Source organism: Gallinula chloropus (genome assembly GCF_964237585.1).
Source record: "Gallinula chloropus genome assembly, chromosome: 7".
Taxonomy (NCBI): Eukaryota; Metazoa; Chordata; class Aves; order Gruiformes; family Rallidae; genus Gallinula; species Gallinula chloropus.
Window position 1 is genome coordinate 1,711,703 of NC_140092.1, and position 23,102 is coordinate 1,734,804.

At 41.8% G+C, this 23,102-nt stretch overlaps 1 protein-coding gene across 1 annotated transcript in view; it reads left to right on the forward strand.

Moving 5' to 3' along the window:
* The window catches only part of ABLIM2 (actin binding LIM protein family member 2), a gene marked incomplete at its 5' end in the record, with an annotated part of 99,676 nt that overhangs the window by 9,910 nt on the left and 66,664 nt on the right, over window positions 1-23,102 (forward strand). Inside the window, 3 exons of the mRNA XM_084266749.1 lie at window positions 10,378-10,561; window positions 16,969-17,084; window positions 22,280-22,406. Coding sequence (XP_084122875.1) covers window positions 10,378-10,561; window positions 16,969-17,084; window positions 22,280-22,406 — 427 coding nt within the window. The remainder of the gene's footprint in view (window positions 1-10,377; window positions 10,562-16,968; window positions 17,085-22,279; window positions 22,407-23,102) is intronic.

Below are 23,102 nucleotides of genomic sequence, written 5' to 3' on the forward strand. Positions count from 1 at the left end.
GAGGCATCTGAGGTCTGTTTGGATGACTTCACACTTATTTCTGAATATGTGCAGCATGTGAAACCATTTGTTTTATATAGCTGCATAAGTTATGAGGCAGAGACATTTGACTGTTTCATTATTCTAGCATAGAAAAGGAGTTTTTTGTATTGCCAAATTGTCCATCTATGAGGACTGTGAGTTTCAGAATGGTAACAGCAAGCATGTAGGTACCTTGGTGCCTTTTGCTTTTAGATTAAATTATACAAGCAAGGAAGGTTAGTATGAAGTCACTCATTCCCATCCAGTTCTTCCTACATTCCCCAGACAATGATTCTAAGAAAAGTTGGAAAAATGGAAGAATTATTCAAGTTACACATCCAGATTAAGAATTTTAATATCAATGCACTTTTTTCTTAGTATAGCAGTTTATGAGGACTTCCAAAGGTAAATAGGCATTATAAATAAGCTTTATACTCACATCTATTCATGTATTGTTTCGTTTTAAAAGTGCACATCCAATCTGCTGGTAAAAGTCTGTGAGGAAGCTTGCCATCTAGTGTCACTTCACATTTTTACTTTTTCTCTTTAAAATACCTCCCATTTTAATTTGGTTTAATCAGAATGCAGTTATAATAACGTAGATGTCTTCAGCATCATGTTCATTAGACTTCAAGGGCTCTGCTTCCTGTGTTTGTGGATTCTCTTACAGTTTCTTAACTCTGTGATGAAAGCACCAAGGCAAATGACAAAATGTGATAAAATGTTGATGACTCAGACTGTCAAATTAAATTGTGTTTTCTAGTTGGTTCTGAGGGTGCCCTTCAGGTCAGGACTCCTCCTCATACAGGGGATGGTATTAGGCCAATACTCGTGTGGAGCTCGATTACAGCAGCATAACTTACTGACCCAGTGGAGACAGAGGCTGGTGTAGAATTGTAGATAGGAAAGATGTAGGTGCTGCAATTATATTATCCTGGGTAACCTTTCTGACCTACCCAAATGGTGGAAATTGCCTTGGTTTTGGAGTGTTTGTCAGATACTTATTTTTCTTTGGTGTGGTGGCATCCTGGCGTTTCCAAAGTAGTAGGAACCTGTGGCAAATACAGCACTTGGGAAATATTGGAAGCATGAATCCAAGCCCAGTATTCCCAGGATAGTTTGATTACACCAGCTTTGTGTAAAATCAGAAACTGGACTTTGCAATGTTTTATATAGTGTGTCTAGCACACCAGAGTGGGCCATCCATGGTATGTTTGCACATCTATTTCCATGCAGAAATCCTGCAGCCTCCACCCCAGTGAAATGGGGAAACCTGTGCACTCCTGCCAAAAAAGGTTCTTTGTACAACGTCACTCCTGGGTGAGAAGAGCTGTAACATCTGTGTGTCCTTTAGCAGCTTGGCCTTGATGAAAGGAAGGAAGCTAGCAATCTGAGCCATGGATATCAAAACATGACCACTGTGCTGCAGCAGCTTTACTTGCCATGTCTGCTTTACCCCTAATCAAAATTCCCCAGATGGCTGTCTTGCTGTGGATGCAGCACATGCAGTCCTCTGAGGTGGCATGGCCAGCAGTTTCAAGCATAATTTCTCCCCTATGAATTTTCATCTACTTGTTTAATTGACCTGTTAGAACCTATCACATCTTCAGCTGGGGTTGGGTCTGGGTTTCTCTGGGTCTGATTCTTGAGGCACTACATTTTCCTGGGAATTCTGAAGAGGCCCTGGGCTGGATTTATCACTTCTATACCTTTTTTTTTCATTAGAACATCCAACACAACGTGGAGTTGCAGCATTTATCATGAAGCCATGCCAACAGCAAGGGCTAAGACAGAATATGTGATTAAAAGGTTAAAAACAGCAAGTAACTTGGTAATAGGAGCGATTTGTTTGTTAGATCAAATGCTTCTGCTAGGATATAAATATGCTAAAAGCTATGCTCTGTAATCTGAGGGACTTGCGTTTGAACATAGCTCTGGGGTTTCACATTGCAGAATGGGAGTCATTTACGGGCAGCTCACTAGTAGGGTTTCTGAGTGCCAATTTCTGGCAAAGCTGTAGCAGCTGATGGCATGTGTGGTATCTTGGGCACTGGGGATGCCACGTAATGGCTCTTGTTCATCAGGCACTCTCAGCAACGTGCCTGTTGCTTCCCAAGGACTTCAGGAGTTTGCAGTCCAAGATCATATTAATTCATTATTATAGGGGAAAAACTGTGGTTTTGATGCAGTGCTCTGAGTCTGGCTGGAATGTTATGCTGGGTTTGGGGCTGACTTACCAATGTCACATTAGCTTAGGATTTTATTTCATTGAAATAATGAAAATTATAATCACTTTTGCCAGTGCAAAAGGGATTTAATGCAGTTGCCAATGGTTCTGTGTGGTGGCTTTGAGATTTTTGAACTTGAACTTTAAAAATCCTTAATTACTAACTTACTAAAAGCAGTTCAATAATCAATCATGGTTAAGGGTATTGGAAAAGGAATACCTTCCCAACATTTAAGTACTATTATTTCTGGTTACAACTTGATTTGTCTCCTTGAAAGGATTTGAGGTTCTTAGGGCATAGTGAAGCTATACATGACTCCCATCTTTATACCCAGGATATCACATACTACCCCACTTTACTTTCTTACTAATAGACAAGTACATTTCTCTTTAGTCTTTTCATTGCCTTGCTTGTCTCCTTATTTAAATCTTTGTAGTCCAAAGACTGGGAAGTTATGCTGGAAATTTAAGTCCTCTTTAGAAACACAGATAGGAGTTTTTGAAGATGTAATTGCTGAAACTTCTTGGGGAAAATCCAAAGTACAGATACAGCCTCATGCAGAAGACTTTTGCATTGTAGAGGGAATCATCACTGGGAAAAGCTACCTGGGAGAGGTGCTTATCCATGCTGGGAATTCTGAGGTGGATTTTGATAAAAAATATGGAGAGTATATGGAGACAAAGGAATGGAGAGTATAAAACTCACCCTAGTTGAAAGAAAAGTAGAACCAGGAGAAAGCTGAATCTGTTCACAAATGCTGCCTGATGTTGGTTTGATGAAGTTTTAGATGCAAATATAAGCTTTGCAGGCAGATAAGGCAGTTTTGAGAACACATAATTCAGCCCACGTTAGATAGTGTCATTTTGAACTACTCAAGATCTTCCAGGATAAAGTTTTTCCCCACTCAAAAAATGTCAGTGCAAGAAAACCTTTGTGCAGGGGGGGGCTTCCTGTCTCTGTCACACTCTTCCACGTGGGGATACAGCCAGCAAGCTGGAGTAATTACTGGGTGTTTCCACACACTGAGGTGATGTGAAGCCTGTGTAGACACCCAGAGAGAGTTGTTGGATAAAATTCATCACTGCCACAGTGGTGTTAATCCACCTCCCTCTTTCTCCGACTCATTAACATCAGACCATCTGCCATATCTGTGCATAGTCAGAGCAAGCTCTGAATTTGCAAACCTGTAACTGGAACCCCAAAACATCATGATGAAAAATCAGAAAATATTTATTGTTGTTGCTTTTCATGGGCTCTTTTTTTTTTAAAAAAAAGCAAACTGTTTTAATTAGTCTGGCAAATAACAGTAGTGTTTTATCATGAACATTTAAGGTGCTAGTAGGTTGAAAATGGATTTAAGCACATAATTCTCTCTTAGGTCTATTCAGCATGTTCATAAATTTAAGATAACCAAACTGAGCTTCCACTTAGCAGAAGGGAAATGGAACTGCCCTTTCTGATGCAAAAATTACTAGATGTTTAGTTCCCATAAATTATAAAAGTGCATAGGAAACTCCCCAAACTGTCCATTTTAATTGGTACATCTGAGTTGTCCTTGTTTTGTCAGTCTCATAAGAGCATTCTGAATCTCTGAGAGTTTTCCTGCTCTGAGAGGTACACTTGGCACATTGATTTCTAAGTATCGTGGCCAGTAGAGCTTGTGAGCTTGTATAGATGTGCTGTACGCTGCATCCTTTATAGCTTTATCAGTGCTACACATGCATGGTGAAGTGTTGTAAGATGAGTAAGATCTAACCCACAGTTTTATCTCTCTTACCCTCGCCAGAAAGTTGTTCTGGTTCTCCTCTGGCAGCACTGCCAGGGTGGGAGCTGGGGAAGGGGCCAGCAGGTCTGCCCCAGGCTTTCCTCGTGCTGTATGCTCCTAGTTTTGCTTACCTCTGACTGCAACAAAATGAGGTGAGATTCCAGCCCTTCAGACTGTAGTGGGCATTTCAGAGATGACAGCTGAACTGCTGCCAGGGACTGACAAGCTTGAGTATTCTTGATTTTACAGACATCTGCTTGGAAAGACTTAGATGCAATCACTCCTACATAGAAAGGGTGACTGGATTGTATGGATTACATACCATCACAAGGGTCCTTCTGTCTTGCTGCTGCCTCCCCTACAGACAGAAGTTTCAGGTGGAAGTTGTCCAAGAGGGTGCAGTTATTCCTGTGCAGACTTCACATGGTCACCAAACTTCCAGATGGGGAAGTTGTCCCCAAAACCACTGTGAAAAGCTGACCTGGACTTACTGACACCAGAGCACACAACAGAGGGAGTATCACAGTTGCAGTTACCTTCTGGAAATGGGCTTAGAATGCTTCAAATAAATTGCAGGTCAGTTTGAAGTTGTTTAAAAGCTGAAGCAGTGGAAGATTGTTTCTCACAGGGATAATGGCAAGGAGAAATGCTCCAGATATAATCATGGGCTTTTGGAGAACAGGCTCCCAGACTGCATCAATGGGGTATGAAGGCATGCAGTTTAGTTGCCAAAAGAGAGTTATGTCAATGACATACTTCATGTCATTCTTGGGTACTTAGTGAGCCACCAGCATCCATCTCAGAGTTGTAGGAAAATCCTAGAAATGGATGTAAAGCTGCAGTGCTGAGGAAGACACTTTTATTTAGCTCTGAGCAAGCAGAGATCTTCTCTTGTTTTTTCTGTAACAGCCTTGTGATTCTGTGAACTTTATGACCAGCTCTTTGTACCTTCTGTCATGCTGAGGGTCTCTGCCTCTCTCTCTCCTGTTGGGTTCACACCTAGTTGCTTGCATCAAGCAACAAATGGGAGAAGAAAATACAGGCTTCATACGAGCAGTTACAGGCTGATAAGCCAAATTCTGAATCCTCTCGCAGGCTAGATGCAGAATGGCACTATTTGGATGACAGAAACTGTTCCATCCTGCTGTAGTGCACAGCAAGTGTGGCATCCTCCAAGCCTTTCAGTACAACAGCTGGTTTTAAGGACCAGCACACAGCCAAAAGACTAATCTACTTGCAGTAGGCTCATTTGCCAGCAAGGAAAACAGAGATGCATTTTATATTCATCCAGTGCAAGTGGAATACTGATGACATATAATAGTGGGCTAGCAACATGCTTGAGGTGCATTAATTAATTGCTGTAACTGATATTTATTTTTATAGGCTGCAGGCAATAAAGAATTATGGAGTCAGATTGAGTGTAAAATCACACAGCGTAAACGACAGTGCTCTGGGTGCTGTTGAAGAAACTGGGCTGGGAAGAGAAGTAGCCTGTTTGTAAGTGGAGAATCACAGAATCCTAGGCTGGTTTGGGTTGGAGGGGACCTCAAAAGCCACCCAGTCCCAACCCCCTGCCAAGGGCAGGAACACCCTCCACCGGCCCTGGTTGCCCAAAGCTTCATCCAGCCTGGCCTTGAACACTGCCAGGGAGGGGGCAGCTACAGCTGCTCTGGGCAGCCTGTGCCAGGGCCTCACCTCCCTCACAGGGAAGGATTTCCTCCTGGCATCTAATCTAAATCCACCCTCTTTCATCTTAAAGACAAACCCCTCAGATCTATAGCAGGTATTTAAGTGTCTGATAACTGCAAACCATCTTGAACCAAATTCCTGAGTTGCCAGAGAAGCCTTCCTGAGGCACCCTCCTCAAATTGTGTGGATATCCTTCATCTCAAGTCCCACAGCATGTCCAGGTATTGTCTTGCCGCCAAATACCATGAGACAAACATTTATTCACTCTTAAAAATTACTCCTAAAGCTCATAACTGTTCTGCACAGGCCATTGCAGGGTAATAGCAATGCAAGCACCAGGTTACTCAGTGTTAGTCTCTTCATTATCATAAGTGCTATGTTTGCAGTGCTTTTCTTGTTTCACTAAAATTAAGCTCAGTAACAGTTGGGAACTGTTTCTAGCTTTTAAATAGCCCTACCTCCAGATACTCATTTTCCTTGACAAGTGTTGGGTAGGAGGGGATCTGTGACATAATCCTCATTTCCTATCCTACAAGAGTGAGGTCTGGTAGTTACCTTCAAATGTGCTCCCTCAGCTTCCTCCAGCTGAGTTCTTGTCTCTGCAGATGTGCAGGATCATCTCAGTTGGTCAGTGTCTCTCTGTCCATCGAAGCAGCTGGCAAGGGGCACACATGTCACCTGGGGGATGCTTAGTGGGTCTCTTTTCAGAGCTGCTCTTCTCAGCTTTAAATTGGGACAATTTTAATTTCCAAGGAAGTTTAAGTGGAATCCCTGTGTCCTTGTATGATCAACCAGGTGTTGAGCTGAAGTGTATCAGACTGTTCAAACCATACAGGAGCACAGAAGTGTTCACGACTGGGGTTGTGGCTGATGGAACATAACTGGTGGTGGAAGGATCTGCAAAGGGCATGGCAGGAATATTTGGATTGCAGAGAAGCTGTGGCTTCCCCCCAGCCAGCAGAGTCAGTGGGTGAGAGGGAGGGCATAACCACAGAGGTTCCTTTCTGTGCCCCAGATATGCACATGAGCTAGATCTCTGGATTCAGGAATACATTTAAGGATTTTGCAGAGGGTCCTCTGCAAAGGGTCCTCCTCAGCACCTCTCTGAACTGTGATGTATGTAGTCAAATGCCAAAGTAAAATGTAAAGAAAGGGCTAAAAGTCCACCCTGTGCAGTGTTCTGTGCCAAAAATGCACTAATGATCTCTCTCTTAGTAGTTTTGCTTATAGCTAATAATTTTGGAGAAAATACTAGAAGAACTAATGACCATTGACAAAAATTGAGATTGAGGCCAATGTGGAATCAGGGTCTGATACAATTTTTGCAACCTCTGAGTGCTGAAATGCTGAAAACCTGTATCACTCATACACATAAAACTCTGTGTGATGGCTGAACCTGATATTAAAATCTCTTCATCCCACCTTTTTTCTCTGAAGAAATATTTTACTGTGTACCTCACACTTTTGCATTAAGAGCCTGTTTTCCTTTAAAAGTTGTAATGAAAACAATGTTATTTAGCATGGCCCATGTAAGATTGCTTCAGCTAAAATCTTCACTGGTTATGTTTTTAGTGACAAATCAGCTGGCTTTATAAAAGAAATAGGGAAAAAAGTTGCAGTCCTCTGCCATAAAAATGTTCTTGTATGTCAACTGATTCAATTCAGTGCCAGTGCACTTCAGGAGAGTTAATAGCCTTGCTGAGCAGAAGAGGTTATCAAATCTCTGAAGAAGAATCAGCATGTCGATCACTAGTCTCAGTCCAATTTGTTACATAGGTAATTGGCTCCAAATAAATTTATACTGTAACCTATTTCTATGTCTGTTTATTTCTACTACTGTATCACACAGTCTGGTACTGTCAGTGAAAAAGGAGCTTGTTTCCTTATTTCCATGTATTTCCACTGTAACTATAGAATTCAAGGACTTGAAATTTCATGCAGCATCTGGGACCAGTTGAATAAAACTGTTAGGCATTTGTTATAATGTTTGTTAAGTGCTGATTCTGTGGAAGAAAACCTGCATCTACTTAATTAAGTAGAATCATTAAACAGAAGAACTGTATTTTTTAATGTTGATCTTGTAGGCATGGTATTGGGTTTAAGGGACTAAAATTCTAAGATGTAAAAATATATAATTTCCCCATTTCCTCTAAGCTTGTTTAACATCTGATACTTTTTATGGTTCTGTGATCTCTCTCTCATTATCCTTTAAAATCATTAAGCTAATATTTTAACTGTATCTCATAATCCCTTTTTAATATTGCTCAGACTTCATTCCACAAGTATAGAGATCTGAGACTTTCTTCCTCATCATTTTTTCCTTCTTGCTGGGATGCTGTTTCACAAGCTCCTTCCTGCCATGGTTAGAAACTCTTCTATTAATTTGCAGTCTCCATTTATTCATGACATGGGGTTTCTCACTTGTTCTTGTGATAAATTTCTCATTTGGTTTAAACAGCTCTTCATCTTGTTTGGCCCATGTGCCTTACTTAGCACTTCAAAACTTCAATGACTTGTATTTGTCCTGTGATGACTGGTATTTCTCAGTCTGCCTTTCCTTCTGTTCCTCAGAAGGGTTTTTTTTTTGTTACTGTTGCTGCTCCTAGAGTGTTGTGTAGCAGAAGCCACTAGAAGAAAGAGCCCATTGCTCTGGCGTGCTGTTCCCTTGTTTCTGCTTGCTGCTCACTTCAGCAGATGAGTAGTGGCTATAGTAAGATGTGCCACTACTGGCATAAGGACATACTCTCTAGGGAACTAAACCCTCCCTGCTCACTTCAGAAGCCTAATTATGCCCGTTAGCATTTTTCTCTTCTTTCCACTCTGCAAATGCAGCACTGTACATTACAGTTTAGAACTGCTCCAGTGCATTGTTAGTATCAGCTCAGCGTGCTGCTCAGCCTCACCTTAACTCAGTAGTTGGTGTGTGGCTTTGTCACGCCAGTACATATCTAGGTGACATATGTAGACTAAAAGAACTTCATAATACTTATCCAGTTGTGCCATATTTTTAAAGAGTCTGTCCAAAAACCATGTCGTCACTAAAAATTAGAGCACAGGTGGGAAATGAAGTGCATGTGTTAATCCTGTGTGATAATGTCGTGGACAATGCATTCTAAGTCATCTGACCCACATCTGTTTTCTGTGTCAAATTCAATACAATTGGAATTTACTTATAAGAAAGGTTAATTAACCATGATTCTCCATCTTCATTCTTCGTGGACATATACTAATACAATTCCAGTATGATTGTCGTTTTCTGTCACTTAGTGGTTGTCACCATCACCAGGGAGAGAGAAGAGTTTAAAGAGGGCCTTGACCCTAGGCCTCTAGCTACTAAGATGATTAAAATAGAATGTGAATAGATGTGTTTCTGAATGAATGTGCCAGGCTCCATTGCTTTCTTGGGGTTTCTGTGCTGTGAGTATGTGTTATTTTGTGCCTGGAGCAGGCCTGCTGGAGACTCATTTCTCAGAGCTTAGATGCAAGATGACTGATTCTGGTGTGGCCGGCAGCCTGAGGCGGGAGGCGTTACATGTGGAAGCCAGAGTGCCTGTGGACTCTCGGGTACCTAAACAGAAGTCTCAGTCTTGAAATTTAGACTTTGAGGTGCCTGTGCTGTTTTGGGATGGAGGAGCTGAGCAGCTCTGCAGTGTGTTGCACATGTAGCCCAAATCTGACAAGCAACATCCCCACTTCTCGACGCGCTCCCCTAGGTGCACATCCCCAGGAGCAGAAGTACACAGCAACAAGCCTGATGCTGTCACTGTGAGCAAAGCAGTAGTCAGCACAGCAGCTGAGTCCCCTTTTTGAATAAATCAATTCCAGTTGGCTTTCAAAGATCCTGATAAATACAGATGTGTGTTGTCTGCATCTGACTCCTGTATGACTTCAGCCAGACTGTTGTCTCTCTCCTTTCCCATCTTACATGTTCTCAAAACTCCGGCCTAGCTCCATCCATGGTGCAGTGGAGAAAGCCCCTGAGAAGTCTCAGAAGGCTCTGGTACATCAACTTTCTCCTTTTCCTGCAGATTTTAGATAGAATTAAAAGCTTGGCTTTTGCCTGGAGCAGGTTGTTCTGGTGATCACCCCAATTCATACTTGATGTGTGAGGTTTATTTGACAAATGTAAGACCTGATTTTTTAAAAAGGATCTTGTAAGCTGCTGTAGAGGTTTACAGCAGTTGCCAGGCACATCAGTGCCTTTTATAGGGAGCAGTATTCTAATAAGCATTGTGTTCAGGAAGAATATCAGGTGATTGTAGGCTAGTCTGGCAGAGACATTTCTGGGTAACATTGGTGCTTTAGATTTTGAAAGCGTGTATCATTTATGCATTGCCTTTAACCTGTTCGATATAGCAGTGTGTTGTGTATGCTAGCCTTGATATCATCTCTTAAAGCTCTAATTCTGCACTACCAGCCTCTGCACTAAGGTTAATGTTTTTACTTGGAATAAATAACAAACTATTCCTGTGCTAAATACATTGCTGATGTAACTTACTGTAAAAAGGTAGTGTTTCTCAGACTTGCTACTGTTCTGAGTTCACGAGCCCTTAGATCAGAGTGCTTAAACACCCCACTAGAAACCATACTGATCACAGTTGAAAAGTCAGCATTGTCATAGAGAGCAGCTTTTCCTTGTCCAGCCTTCTGAGTCTGCCTTTTCTCTTCCTGCAGCTTGTGGATGTGACCTTGCTCAAGGAGGATTTTTTGTGAGACAGGGAGACTACATCTGTACTTTGGACTACCAGAGACTCTATGGCACGCGGTGCTTCAGTTGTGATGAATTCATTGAGGGAGAAGTGGTCTCAGCACTGGGCAAAACCTATCACCCAGACTGTTTTGTGTGTGCTGTCTGCAGGTATGTTGTCTACATGAACTTCTATTTCATTTAAAAACTAGCTTTTGCAAGGTGAAGGCCAGGTGTTCAAATTCATAGCATAGAGGTGGAAAAAATAGTTCTGTTTTCTAGTATCCACTCATTAAAAAGTAGTAGTGGGTTTTGGGTGTTTTTTTTCTTTGGGGGGAGAGGGGGAGTGTGGTATGTGTTCTGTTTGGGTTTTGTTTGTTTGTAAAGCAAATTCTGAGCATCTCAGTTTTTCTCAGATGCTTTGTGTGTTATGTTGTGAGGCTTTCAAAGTACTTGAGAAGCTGCCCCTGCCTCTACCATCAGCCCTTTTGCCCCAAATGCTGCTCTCTTTCTCCAGTGCCTGCTGTTTGGCCTTTTGATGACTGAAGTTACAAAGGATTATAGTGCCAGTGGCTGAGTCTTTTGGGGAGCTGAGTGGATGCCATATTAATAGGGTTAACCCAGAGTTTGACAGTGTTGCTTCCCAGAAACTACAGTAGTCATTTAAAGCAGGACAGAGAAGTCTTGGGCTCAGAAGCACGTATATCTGTGTGGGATCTCCCCAAAGGTCTCCAGCAGCTGTGGAGGTGACAAGTCACACAGCACACAATTTTGCCCCCTACAACCCAGTGTAGTTAAGTGGGATCTTTTCCCATGTGGGTGTGTGCAATGTGACCCTGTATAGGTGGGGATGTTTTCAGAGTCTGCAGTAGAAGCGACTGATATCCATTTGAGTTGGGTTTTAACCCTCTTCTGTGGAAACAGCACAAACAAATCTGCTGAAAACTCCCAGAAGAAACTTTCCAGCCCACCAGACCTTCAGGATATGCACTGTTATAGTGGTTAGAAGGAAACAGAAATGCAGTTATAATTTTTCTGGCTAAATTTGAGCCTTTAGCAGTACAAGAGAAGTAATCCCACATTCAAAGGAGAAGCACAGCAGGGCACTGATGCACCACATTGTAGATGCTTTGTGTGCTGGTGCCGCATCCAGGTGGCTGTGTGGTCCAAAACCAGCATGTCTGTGTTGCTGTGGCCATCTGCCAGCCAAACCTGCCCAGCTTGTAGGGCTGCCAAGCTCAGATGTCTTCCTGTGCTGATGCAGAAGCAGGACTTTGAATTCCAGAGCAGCCGTGGTTCATGGCAGGATATCCATTTAATGTATCAGTTGTGGGAATAATTATGCCACCATGTTAAGGGGAAGACTCTGATACTGACAAGCTTTTGTTATATTAAATTCTATCAATTCAGTTTTTGCTGCGTTTAATAGGAGACTTTTTCCTTTTGGATACTTAAAACAAACAGGAAAAGTAAAGATGATAAAAAATCCTAAAATCTTGTTTAATGAATTTAATTGGCTGATGGTGGATCTTGTGAGTTAACTGCTGGTTGCACACACTCTTGGCCATGCAGCCTGTCAGTATCACAGTTGTGCAGATAAGCACAGATAATTCTTGGTACCTTTCTTAGCACCAGTACTGATTGTAAAGTGAGGTGCTTCTTCATTCAAGAGAAAGAGAAAATCTGTTTGATTCCGTTTCCTTGCTAAATGTGCTTGTATCCTCAGGGACACCATTAGGGTTTAGCGTTGGGACATAAACCATTTACATGTGTGTGCTTAGTGTGCTATTTAACTTGGGTTTCAGTCAGGCTGTTAGATATACTGACCTCCTGCTGTATTTAGTCAGCCCTTCAGCTGAGAGTTTGGAGCTTGATGGTACAATTTGTCTTGTTTCTAAGGAAATTCAGAACAATTTTCCATATGACTAAGCTACTTGTTCTTAGATACCTAAGAATTCAGGTGAGCTGAATTGTAATACAGTGAAAATACTCACTAGAACATGATACAAATGTGTATATTGAAGAAAAGCTGAAGCTTTTAAAAATTGTTTCTGATACAATGGTATTACACATTAAAAAACAAAGTTCAGAGGAGTTACCTGGCCTTCTGTATAACTAAATAGTTGGATTAAAAGTTTAATTACTGCTATCTAGGACTTCAGTAGAAAGACACAGATTGGCTTCCTTTGCTTTCCTTAGAAAGATGGACAAATTCATGTTATGTTGTGTTCATCAGAGCCAGCGAATGCCCTGCTGACTAGCAGGATGCAATTAGTGTCTCCCAGGGGGATTATAACACTGCCTTGTGGTGCACAGCTAAAGAAGAATCCTGTTTATAGTTTTGAAAAAATCAGACTAGGTCTTCAAGTGCTTTAAATGAACATTGCATCAATCACCCCACTCTCTGCAAGCCAGACATAGGATTTATGTTTGTTTTTTTTAAGGAAGGTGTCCTATCTAAACATCATCAGCACTTATTTTATTGAGTGATATCCTCAGTAATAATAATTTTCGTAGATTATAAATACCTGTGGTTTAAGCAGGAAAAAAAACCCCAAAACAACCCAACAGGGTTGGTTTTGTTTGCTTTAAAAAAATGTATCAGAAGGCCCAAAAAAAAATTGAAATTGGCATTTGATTTGAATGAGGTACAGGACTGTAAAGCACTCTACCTTGGCATTCTCTTTGTGTACTAACAGAATCACAAGGTTGGAAAAGACGTTTAAGATCATCAAGTCCAACCATTCCCATCCTAAGCTAAACCACATCCCTAAGTAGCCTTTTTTAAACACATCCAGGGTTTAAACACTCAGCCCCCTCCCTGGGCAGCCTGTTCCAGGCACTGACATCCCTTTTGGTGAAAAACTTTTTCCTAACATCTAATCTGCCCCTGCCCTGGCACAGCTTCATGCCACTTCCCCTTGTGCCATCTCCTGTCCCCTGGCTGAAGAGACCATCGCCCACCTCTCTGCACCCTCCCTTCAGGTAGTTGTAGGTGGTGATAGGGTCTCCCCTCTTCTCCAGGCTGAACACCCCCAGCTCCCTCAGCTGCTCCTCAGAGGATTTTTCCTCCAGCCCCTTCCCCAGCCTGGTTGCCCTTCTCTGGACTCGCTCCAGGACCTCGATGTCCTTATGGTGAGGAACCCAGAACTGGACCCAGCACTGGAGGTGTGACTCAGGAATACCATTTGTGGCCTCATTTGGGATTGGACTGGGCAGAAAGCTTAAATAATGTGCCAAAGCAGGCTGAGGTGCTCAGCTCATCCCACAAACTGCATCTGATTTTGCCTTTTACAGTGTGTGCACTCTGTTAGAAATCTGATTTCCAGAAGGGTGTGAACAGCCTCTTGCTCAACAGGGTGTCTGCCAGGCCCCTACATACTTTTATGCTTTCCAGTGTGCAACCCCATACTGATGTATGGGGATATTTTTCTCTGGGTGCAGGACTTAGCATTGACCCTTGTTGAAATTTGTGTAGACAGAAGACAGCAATTTCCTCTTTGTCTCATCAGGATTAACACCCTGGGTGAAATTCTTCCCCGTGGAGTAACCTTGAGGGATGTGACTGTATCAGGTACAAGCTAGAGCAGAACCTGATCCTGTAGGTACTTAGGTTGCAGTCTAACATTACCCCTGACCCAGGCTAACTGCAGTTTGAAATGAAATGAATAGCTTTGCTCTCCCCACAGCCCTGACCATATGCTTCTGTTAATGTTATTATATCAAATTTAGTTGACTGTTCAGCCACAGAGTCAGACCAGGAACTTAAAGAACAGAAGACCATCAGTCTGCTCTGAAAAAATAATTAATACTTTCTTTTGGCCAGGAAGGCTTGAATGACTTGCCCACAGCTGCATAGGTTGTGGCATTGTGCAGAGAACAGAACCAGGACCAGACCTTTCAGGTTGAGTGCACAGCTACCCTGGATTAGGCTGACAGTGGTTAGATGTCTTGCAATGTAATTTTGTTGGTCAGTTCCAATGTAGAACGAAATTCATTGGGAAGTAAATCATAGAAGTTGTATTAAAATTCTACAAGCCATTTCAGAGAGCTCCTTTAAAGATGCTCCTAGTTCTCATTTTAAAAATAGATTATCCAACTGTGAAAATCACACTGAATATTTTTTAAAGGATAAATAGCTAATTAAAACCCCTACCTAGCAATGTTCAGTGGGTGACTGGTGGTGAGATGTCATTATATTCAAAGGCAGATACACTGCTCTTAACCTACAAAGCTATATATAGTCCTGCTCACAAGTTAAAGAGCTCAGAAGTTGAAACCTCGTTAATTGACTGTTACCACCTTCTGTTGTGCCTTCACTTGTACTGGGGTTGAAATCCTCAAGCAGGACTGCTTGTGAAAGGGAGAGGTCACATGTTACAGAAATACTGGCAAATGTGTTGTGTGTGAATTCTCAATTCCCAGTAAAGCAAATCACAGTCTCAGAACGGTTTGTGCTGGAAGGGGCCTTAAAGATGGTGAAGTTCTCACCCCCCTGCTCTGGGCAGGGACATCTCTCACTAGACAGGCCAACACTGAGGCCTTATTACAGGTTTGGAAAACCAGGAAGGGAAGTCAATGTCTGCCTGTAGATTTGGGTGGACAACTTTTAAGGACCATTTTCCTGCTTTTATGGAGCCAGGTATCTTGCAGACCTGGAAAACTTTCTAGAAAAGTGAAGTTATTGTCCTCTCCCCTTGGAATAGAAGGGCACAGGGATGAGTTTCTGAGTTTTCAGAAAATAAACCTAAAAGGGTGGGAAGCCCCACATGCCCTTCCCTCTGAGGAGAGACTGTGGCATGCTATGGTACCTGTGAGTTCTGGCATGTTCTGTGGGTGTCATCTACCTGGTTCTGTCTTTGTCCCACAGGAGGTCAACTACCCTATGCTTCTCTTCTAGTTTTAATGGATTTCTTTCAGATTGTCTGATTGTCTAATGTGGATGAGCCAGTTCAAAGTAATCAGTCCCTGCTTCCACTTTACCTGATGCTTGGTGCATCTGTTTGACGTGGGCTTCTGTGATCTGCTGGATTTATGTTAGATAAATCATTAAGTAAAAAAATATATATTAACCTTCCCTCTGGCTACTGTTCCTAATATACTAGATTCAAGAACACTCATTCAAACTGGTACTTCTTCAAAGTAGGGCTCCTGGATCTATACTAACATGGCATTTGACTGCACCAGAATCTCACATGGGTCATTTGCTTGTGTCAAAGAGCAAGACAATTTAAAGGCTATTCTGTAAAATACCTTGCCTTAGCTTAACTTTAGGTAAGTAAGAAGGTAGCAAGTATTTGGGGTACTAAGTTATCAGTGAAGGAAAAAAAGTGAAAATCAGATTGATTATTACTTATCCAAAGATACACAAATATTTAAACTCCATATCTCCTTATAATTTTTGAAGTATTGCCTGTGATCTAGAAGAGATGATCATGTTGAACAGTCATTTAGACAGTTGAAAACAGATTTTGGTACCACTATTTAGAAACAAAGCTTTGCTTTTGAACATCTTGAGGTTATGAAAATTTTCTTTTAAAATGCAACTCAGCTGTGGAATAAGCCACACTTGCATGGCTTAGGGAGAAAAACAATATTAATTTTTCACAAGAAGTATCTGTGTGGCTTTTCTATTGAAGACAACCTCTCAATTGGTATGAATTTGATAGTGGGGGGAGTGGGTGGAGAGGATTGTCATGCAGAGTTTTAAGGAAATGTTCATGAAATAATCCAATCAGACAGACTTCACCATGAAGCAGAAGGCCCATGTTATGTTTGTGCCCCACTTAAACCATATTTTGCTCACTTGGGATTTAGTTGGACATGAGCTTTGGGTGGAGTGAAATGTGTTTCTATATCCTCATCATCTTTTGCTGCATTAGAGAGTGATTTGTCCATCTGGTCCTCTTACAGAAAAAACATCATCTATTTCCGTGCCCAGACAAGAAAACTCAAAGTGGAAAGCTTTTCTTTTAAGCACATGAATAAAAAGGTGGATTTAATTAAGTGCTAGGAGAGCTGTTGAATAGAGCAAACAAGTAATGCAGATGCTTTGGGGTTTATAACCAGATTTTCTCCTGTGAGAGTTCACCAATATTTGCTTTCTGAGCAGAGAATGACTTTGATATGATTAAAGTTGGGAGGACAAGCACTGGTTTTATACATAAAGTTATCACTCTCATGCAGCATTTTAACAACATAAATGCAGCTGCTTTTCATGTTCTTACTCCCTGTGATGCCAGTTATCTTTTCCTTTTGTAACTGATCCTGTTAGTGATCAACCCTTGCTGATACTACATTTCTTAGTTACACAAGGATTTGTACTTGAGTGTTCAGGCTGTCTGTGTATCTTCAGATGTCTTTTTTTTCTTCTAAGTAGCTTTAGTATTTGCCTTAGCAATTGTCTGTTTGATACATCCCTTCAATACTTCAGCCTCCTGACTGAGAGACTGTGAATGAGAACTGGACAGGCACAGGAAAAGAAACCAGAGTAATAATCAGTTCCTTGATGGAAAGCTCTTCCATTTTGACCAAGGTGTGAGCCTGTAACCAGTTTGCTTGTGGTTGTCCCACTGTAGGCTGCCCTTCCCTGCGGGCGACCGGGTGACGTTCAACGGGAAGGAGTGCATCTGCCAGAAATGTTCCCTCCCCCCTTCCAGCAGCACGGGCTCCTTCCCTGTACAGAACCTACGAAGTAAGTAGAGGTTTCTGTTCTCTTTTATTGGCACTTCTTGGTCTGTGCAGGTTTAAAGAACAGAGTTCTACACCAGTGTGGAACTGGAAATGCTGCCGTTATGCTGCATAAAAGATGTCAAGAAACACAGTGTAGTCCTGTGAAAGAGTGTGTGCTGGTTACCTGAGAGAGTCTGATACTAAAAAGAAACCCCCATGGTGACACAGGGTTAACAGAACTTCTGAAAACCTCTTATTAAAACTGGAGTAAATGGAATTATTTGGAGCAAGGCATAATATAGATGTCCAACCCCAGCCAAAACAAAATCTATCATGAAATTTAGTTTTTATTTTTGAGTGTTCCAGTATTGCAGCAGAAAATGTCAGTGGCAGGGCTGCATGGCTAAATACCTCAGAGGAGATGCTGATGTAGGTAACAGGACCAGAGACATTTGCCAGCTCATTGCTGTATTTATCAGAAGATGCAGACACTGCAGAGAAGAAATGTTGGTCTTCTCATGGCAGCTTTGCTGTATCAGATCATAGAGTGGCATTGTTGCTGTAAGCTCTGTTCCTCTGCTGATTTGTTCACTGGGAGCTGCTGTGCTTTAACAGTCAACCACTGCCTTTATGTAACTGAACAGCAATTCAATTAAAAAGCAGAGACAGAGATATTTTTAATGACTATCACATCACATCGAGCTGGCTGAGGAAGGGTGCCATAGTTTGGATATAAAGAATCCAGGCCGGTTTAAGGGAGAAATCTCCTCTTTTATCATTTTTTTTTCCCTCTCTCCATTTCCACACACCCCCCACCCCCACCATTTCTCTAGAGAAGTCTTTACCCATTGCCTTTCTCCAGTTTGCCAGCAAAAGCTGCTGTGTGGATGCAATGAGAAATACCAGGCTGATTCCTCTCTTCCTAGTGCTGTTCTGGTTTTGGGGAGGGGATGGGATGGATTGCCCTCTCTCTTAGATGCGTTCTCCTGTCACTTTGTCCAGAGATGGATCATCCTCAGCCATCTCATCTGGCTGCATTTCCCTTTAATGACCTGTCATCTGTTTGTCTCCTTGTCATATGGGAAAAGTGTCTTTGACTGTAATGGACTTGATTTGCATGGTTGAGTACTGACAGAACAGCTTTATTTGATTATGTGTGATACAGAATCTTGTAATGTATTTACATTCCCTGTCTCTGTACACACACCCCCCATGGGAGTTTCTCTTGTTTTGGATTTTCCCAGCACTCTCACTTCACCACACTGAGTCTCCACAGAGCCCAGGCACCTACCTGCAAACTTCAGCAAACCACTTGCCTCAAAGGACATAGCACAGGATGTGTGTCTTTGTGGCAAAACTTGACCTTGGAAAACAAAAGTTTAGCTTTCCCCCCCCCAAAAAATCTCAAACTTCTGTATTTAAACTTCAGACAGGTGTGCTTTAAATCTCATTACAAATGGTGGAAGCCTTTCCATAGGGTTTAGTGGAGTTGGCTAAGAGTCTTTGTTCAGATTTTGATGGGATCTGCCCCACAGACAGGATTTCTAAAGTAACTTGATCTTGTCTTTACCTGAGATTAACCAGTTCTGTTTTTCAAATGATGCAATGATGGGGTGAGCTTGTAGATATAATGACTCCTCAAAGGGCAAACAGAAGTCCGAATCTGGCCTGCAGGTACATTGTACCATGATGTTGCCAGGATCCCAGATAAATATCCTCCTTACATGTGTAGATTGTATCCTTTCTTATCTCTTCCTTCCTCCATTTCACCAGTGTCTTGCAGTGCAGCTGCAGGCCAGCTTCTCCTGACTTCATGGCAACATGCAGCACCCAGCTGGCTCAGGAGCTGCAGAGCTCATGGGACTCAGGAGACCAGCTAGCAATGGTAGAATCCCTCCTTGATGTGAGGAACAGAGCTGTGATGGGTCAATGGGGAGCACTGTAGCCACAAATACAGAGCAGTGTGTGTGCATGTATGCATAACAGGACACATGAGAGCCTGACCAATGGCATTACACAGAAAGCTAATGAAATATCTAAAAAGATAATAAAGACCTTTGGAAATAATATGGAATATATGAAAAACCAATCTGTAATGCCAGCTAAGCACCTAATCCATAACCTAGAGCCAGTGTCTCAGGAATAAACAAGCAGTGTCAGGGACATCTTGATTGAACTGGAAGATTCAAGGTCCGGAATGTCTGTAGCTATTCAACATATTATGCAAAGCAATAAATGGTGTTAATGTCTCCTTGTGTTAAAACAGCCTTCTTAGTAAAGACCTTAATGTTTTAACCTACCAGTTATTTTTCTAAAAGAACAGTAGTGCTCAAAGCCACATGACTTCAAGCCAGATGAGTCAAGGACCAAGTAACGTGTTGACCCACTGTCACGCTGGTTTACTCTTGGCTCAGAGCTGCCTGATACATACTATGCATTTGTCAGCCTGTTTATTTCTGACTTGGGCTCAGGTATGATTTTAGGGCATCTCTTGGGACAAAACGAGCTCCCAACATCACTGCCCCTTCTGACCAGTCCTATTTTCATCTTCCCACTTTGTTTTTGACCTGCTTTATGCATCACATTTGGAAGAAAGGAAGAATGTCTGCCTGTGTTTTGCCTGAGTCCTTGAATTTGTTATTATTTTATAAATACCTACCTGCCTCTCCTGTTTCTTTTATAAAATGCTAGCTGTGAAAACCTCTTGTGGCAGTGTTGATGTTGAAAGTGTACTCAGGGAATAATATCAACATATAGCAGCAAATTTATGTGCTCTGCAGAGTTATTGGTTGAAATCAGGTGAGTCACCAAAGGATGCTGCATCCAAGACAGGAAGACAAGGATGTTGCACCAATAGGCACTGTTGCCATAACAACCACGATATTTGTTTTTAATTATCTGGAATTTAACAGAGAAAGCAGGGGTTAGGAATATAAAAGTAGCTCACAAAAAGCTTCATTTCTCCCCACCCAGGCATAAACCAGATGAAAGGTGAACAACATCTCAGCACATGATGTTGTATTAAATTGGGGAAATGAACCTCTAAACCAGTGAGATTAAATTAGATTACCAGATGAACTCCTGCTGCAGGAGAGATCACAAACAAGTTTCTTACTGCAGTTAAAGGATAGATACTGCAGTATTCACTGTCTTGTAGGACTAAATCCAGACACATAGCTAAATTCAAATGTTCTGATCTGTGGCACACACAGACTTTTCCCCATATTGGTGCTCTACAGGGTGACATTACAGAGGCAATTATTGCTCCCTTAATCCATTCCAAGTCCACTAAAGGAAAATAAGAACTATCATTTACTGTTATGTGCTCAGCAATGAAACATTGACAGTAGTGCCAGCAGAACATCTCATTAGGGTCACGTAACCAGCTAAATAGACTCTTAAATCAGAAAGTTTTAAGAAGATTGTTTAAGTCTTTTAATGAGATCCTGTGTTTGAAGTTCATTCTTAATAACTAGATAAGTCTTTTCTAATGCTTTTGTGTATCTTTTTCTTTCCATGCAAGACGTGGGTGGGTTTTTTTCACTTCTGGCATCTCTAAATGACTTTTCAAGTGACTTTCAGGGTTTCTCTTTTCTCTGGAAAATTATTGGTACACCTGAAGAATTCATCTTAAAATATTTTAAAATACAGTTTTAGATAAGATGCAAGATCTTATGGAGGGTTAAAAGGGCTACTGGGGTATTGATACTAGAGTAATTTTTTTACTGCTGTTTATTCCTGTCTTTCCACATATTCCATTTGAACATTTTATAAGAAAATTATATCTAGACAGGAATCTGCAGAGTCAAAAGTGGGAGCTGGACCCTGTGTGGTCCAGGATTAATTTGGGATATAGAAAATCAGGTTCAAATTCCATATCTACATAGCATCCCTGAACAGTGCCCTTGCTGATGGGCTGTTGCCATGGAAGCTGAGAGTAGATTTGGCTTTTGCTCCCATAATCAAAAGCATCCATCATTTAGAGAAAAAAAGAAAAAAAACCCAAACCAAAACGAAAAGCCCAAAAGCTTGTCCCCAGCTATTTTTTCCAGGGAGTGTAGTTACTTCACACATAGCCTGTTTAACCAGGATAGCTTAGCCTGGGCTATCCAGTATGATATGCTTTGCATTGACATTTCCTTAGCAGTTTTTGGACGTTTATATAACTGAATTCTATAATATACAACCAACCATTGTTGTCACATGGTGCAGTATCACTACTACTCCAAAGTGTCTAATGCCTCTCAGGTACTGGTGTAATTTCCTTGGTTACAGAATCATAGAATGGTCTGGCTTGGAAGGGACCCCAAGGATCACAGAGCTCCAATCCCCCTGCCACAGGCAGGGACACCAACCTCCAGGCCTGGAGCTACACAAGGTTGCCCAGGGCCCCATCCAACCTGGCCTTGAACACCCCCAGGGATGGGGCACCCACCCCCTCTCTGGGCAGCCTGTTCCAGCCCCTCACCACTCTCTCTGTAAAAAACTTCCCCCTAATATCCAATCTAAACCTCCCTTCCTTTAGCTTTAGTCCATTCCCCCTTGTCCTGCCATTGTCTACCCCTTTAAAAAGTTGGTTACTCTCCTGTTTGTATGTTCCCTTCAGGGACTGGAAGGCTGCAGTGAGGTCCCCCCACAGCCTTCTCTTCTCCAGGCTGACCCAGCCCAGCTCCCCCAGCCTCGACTCACAGGGGAGCTGCTCCAGCCCTCTGAGCATCTTTGTGGCTCCTCAGAACCAATAAGTTCACATCAGAATTTTGTTTTTGTTTATTTCCACAGTTGCAAAAAGAACTTTGAACCATGAGGAAACCTTTCAGCCCCAGAAGTGAAGTCTAATATGAGAGGCTAATTATTTTATTTTAATCTCAGAACTTTTAGGTCTTTTTTTAATTTTATTGGGCTGATCTGTGATGCTTGATAAATTAATCAGCAAAAATTCCTGTCTTGTAAATACAGTGCAACTTTAACATAAACCTGAAGTCACTAGGAAACCTAAGTCATCAGGTCTTGCTTTGAATGATTCATGCCTTCTAGCAATGCCAAGGCAATAGCTGGGCAGCACCTCTTGTCATCCATCAGTGAGCAGCCAGGGCTGAGCTTTAAAGCCTGTACAAGCTGTTACTAGGACACCAATGGATCCTCATGCTGCAGTAACCAGTGTTGTTGCATGACCATCTCGAGCCTGTGATTCACTCATTTTGGATTTTTCTCTTGCAGATTGTGGAGGCTGTGGTTCAGAAATAAAAAATGGGCAGTCATTGGTTGCCTTGGACAAACACTGGCATTTGGGTTGTTTTAAGTGCAGTACCTGTGGCAAGCTACTGAATGCAGAGTACATCAGCAAGTAAGTGGAGTAAAGGAGCACTTTCACTCAATTTTCAGCATTCTTTTAACACCAAATAAGTAATTTAGCATCATATGTCCCTTAGTTTTTGTTTATGAATTTTTGGAGCTATATAAAATTAGAAATTATTATATAAATTCTTACCTAAGTTGTGTTAAAAGCAGAAACAATCCAATGAAGAAAAGTAGAAGTCAAATTTGTCCATTTATCTGGACTTGGACTTGCCAAAGCAGCTGTGCTATGGAAGGGCAATGGATGGAGAATGCTTCAAAGTCCTTTAGATACGCCCTTAGTTGTCTGAGTTTGGCGTTGCTCTGTGCAATGCTGTAATGTGAACAGGCAGATATTGTCCTTCCCATGTGTTACACATAATGAACTTTTTGACAACATTTTTGCTTAGGGAGGTGTATATCATGCTTTTGTAGCTCCTGACCCTCATGTGCTCAGATATGAACTGAATGTGGTGACAGCCATGAGAGGCCACAGAATTCACACACACATACCAAGTCCAATGCCAGTGCTCATATCAGTCCAGTGAGATACAGGGATTTCTGCTGCCAAGGCACCTGGGATTAATTTCCACTTTAGAGAAGCGTGTTGATATGATGAAATTTTCCTAAACAGCAAAGTCAGTCAATCACTAGTGCTTTGAGATGGGAGAATTTCAGAGCTGATGTCCCACTGACTTCCAAGAGT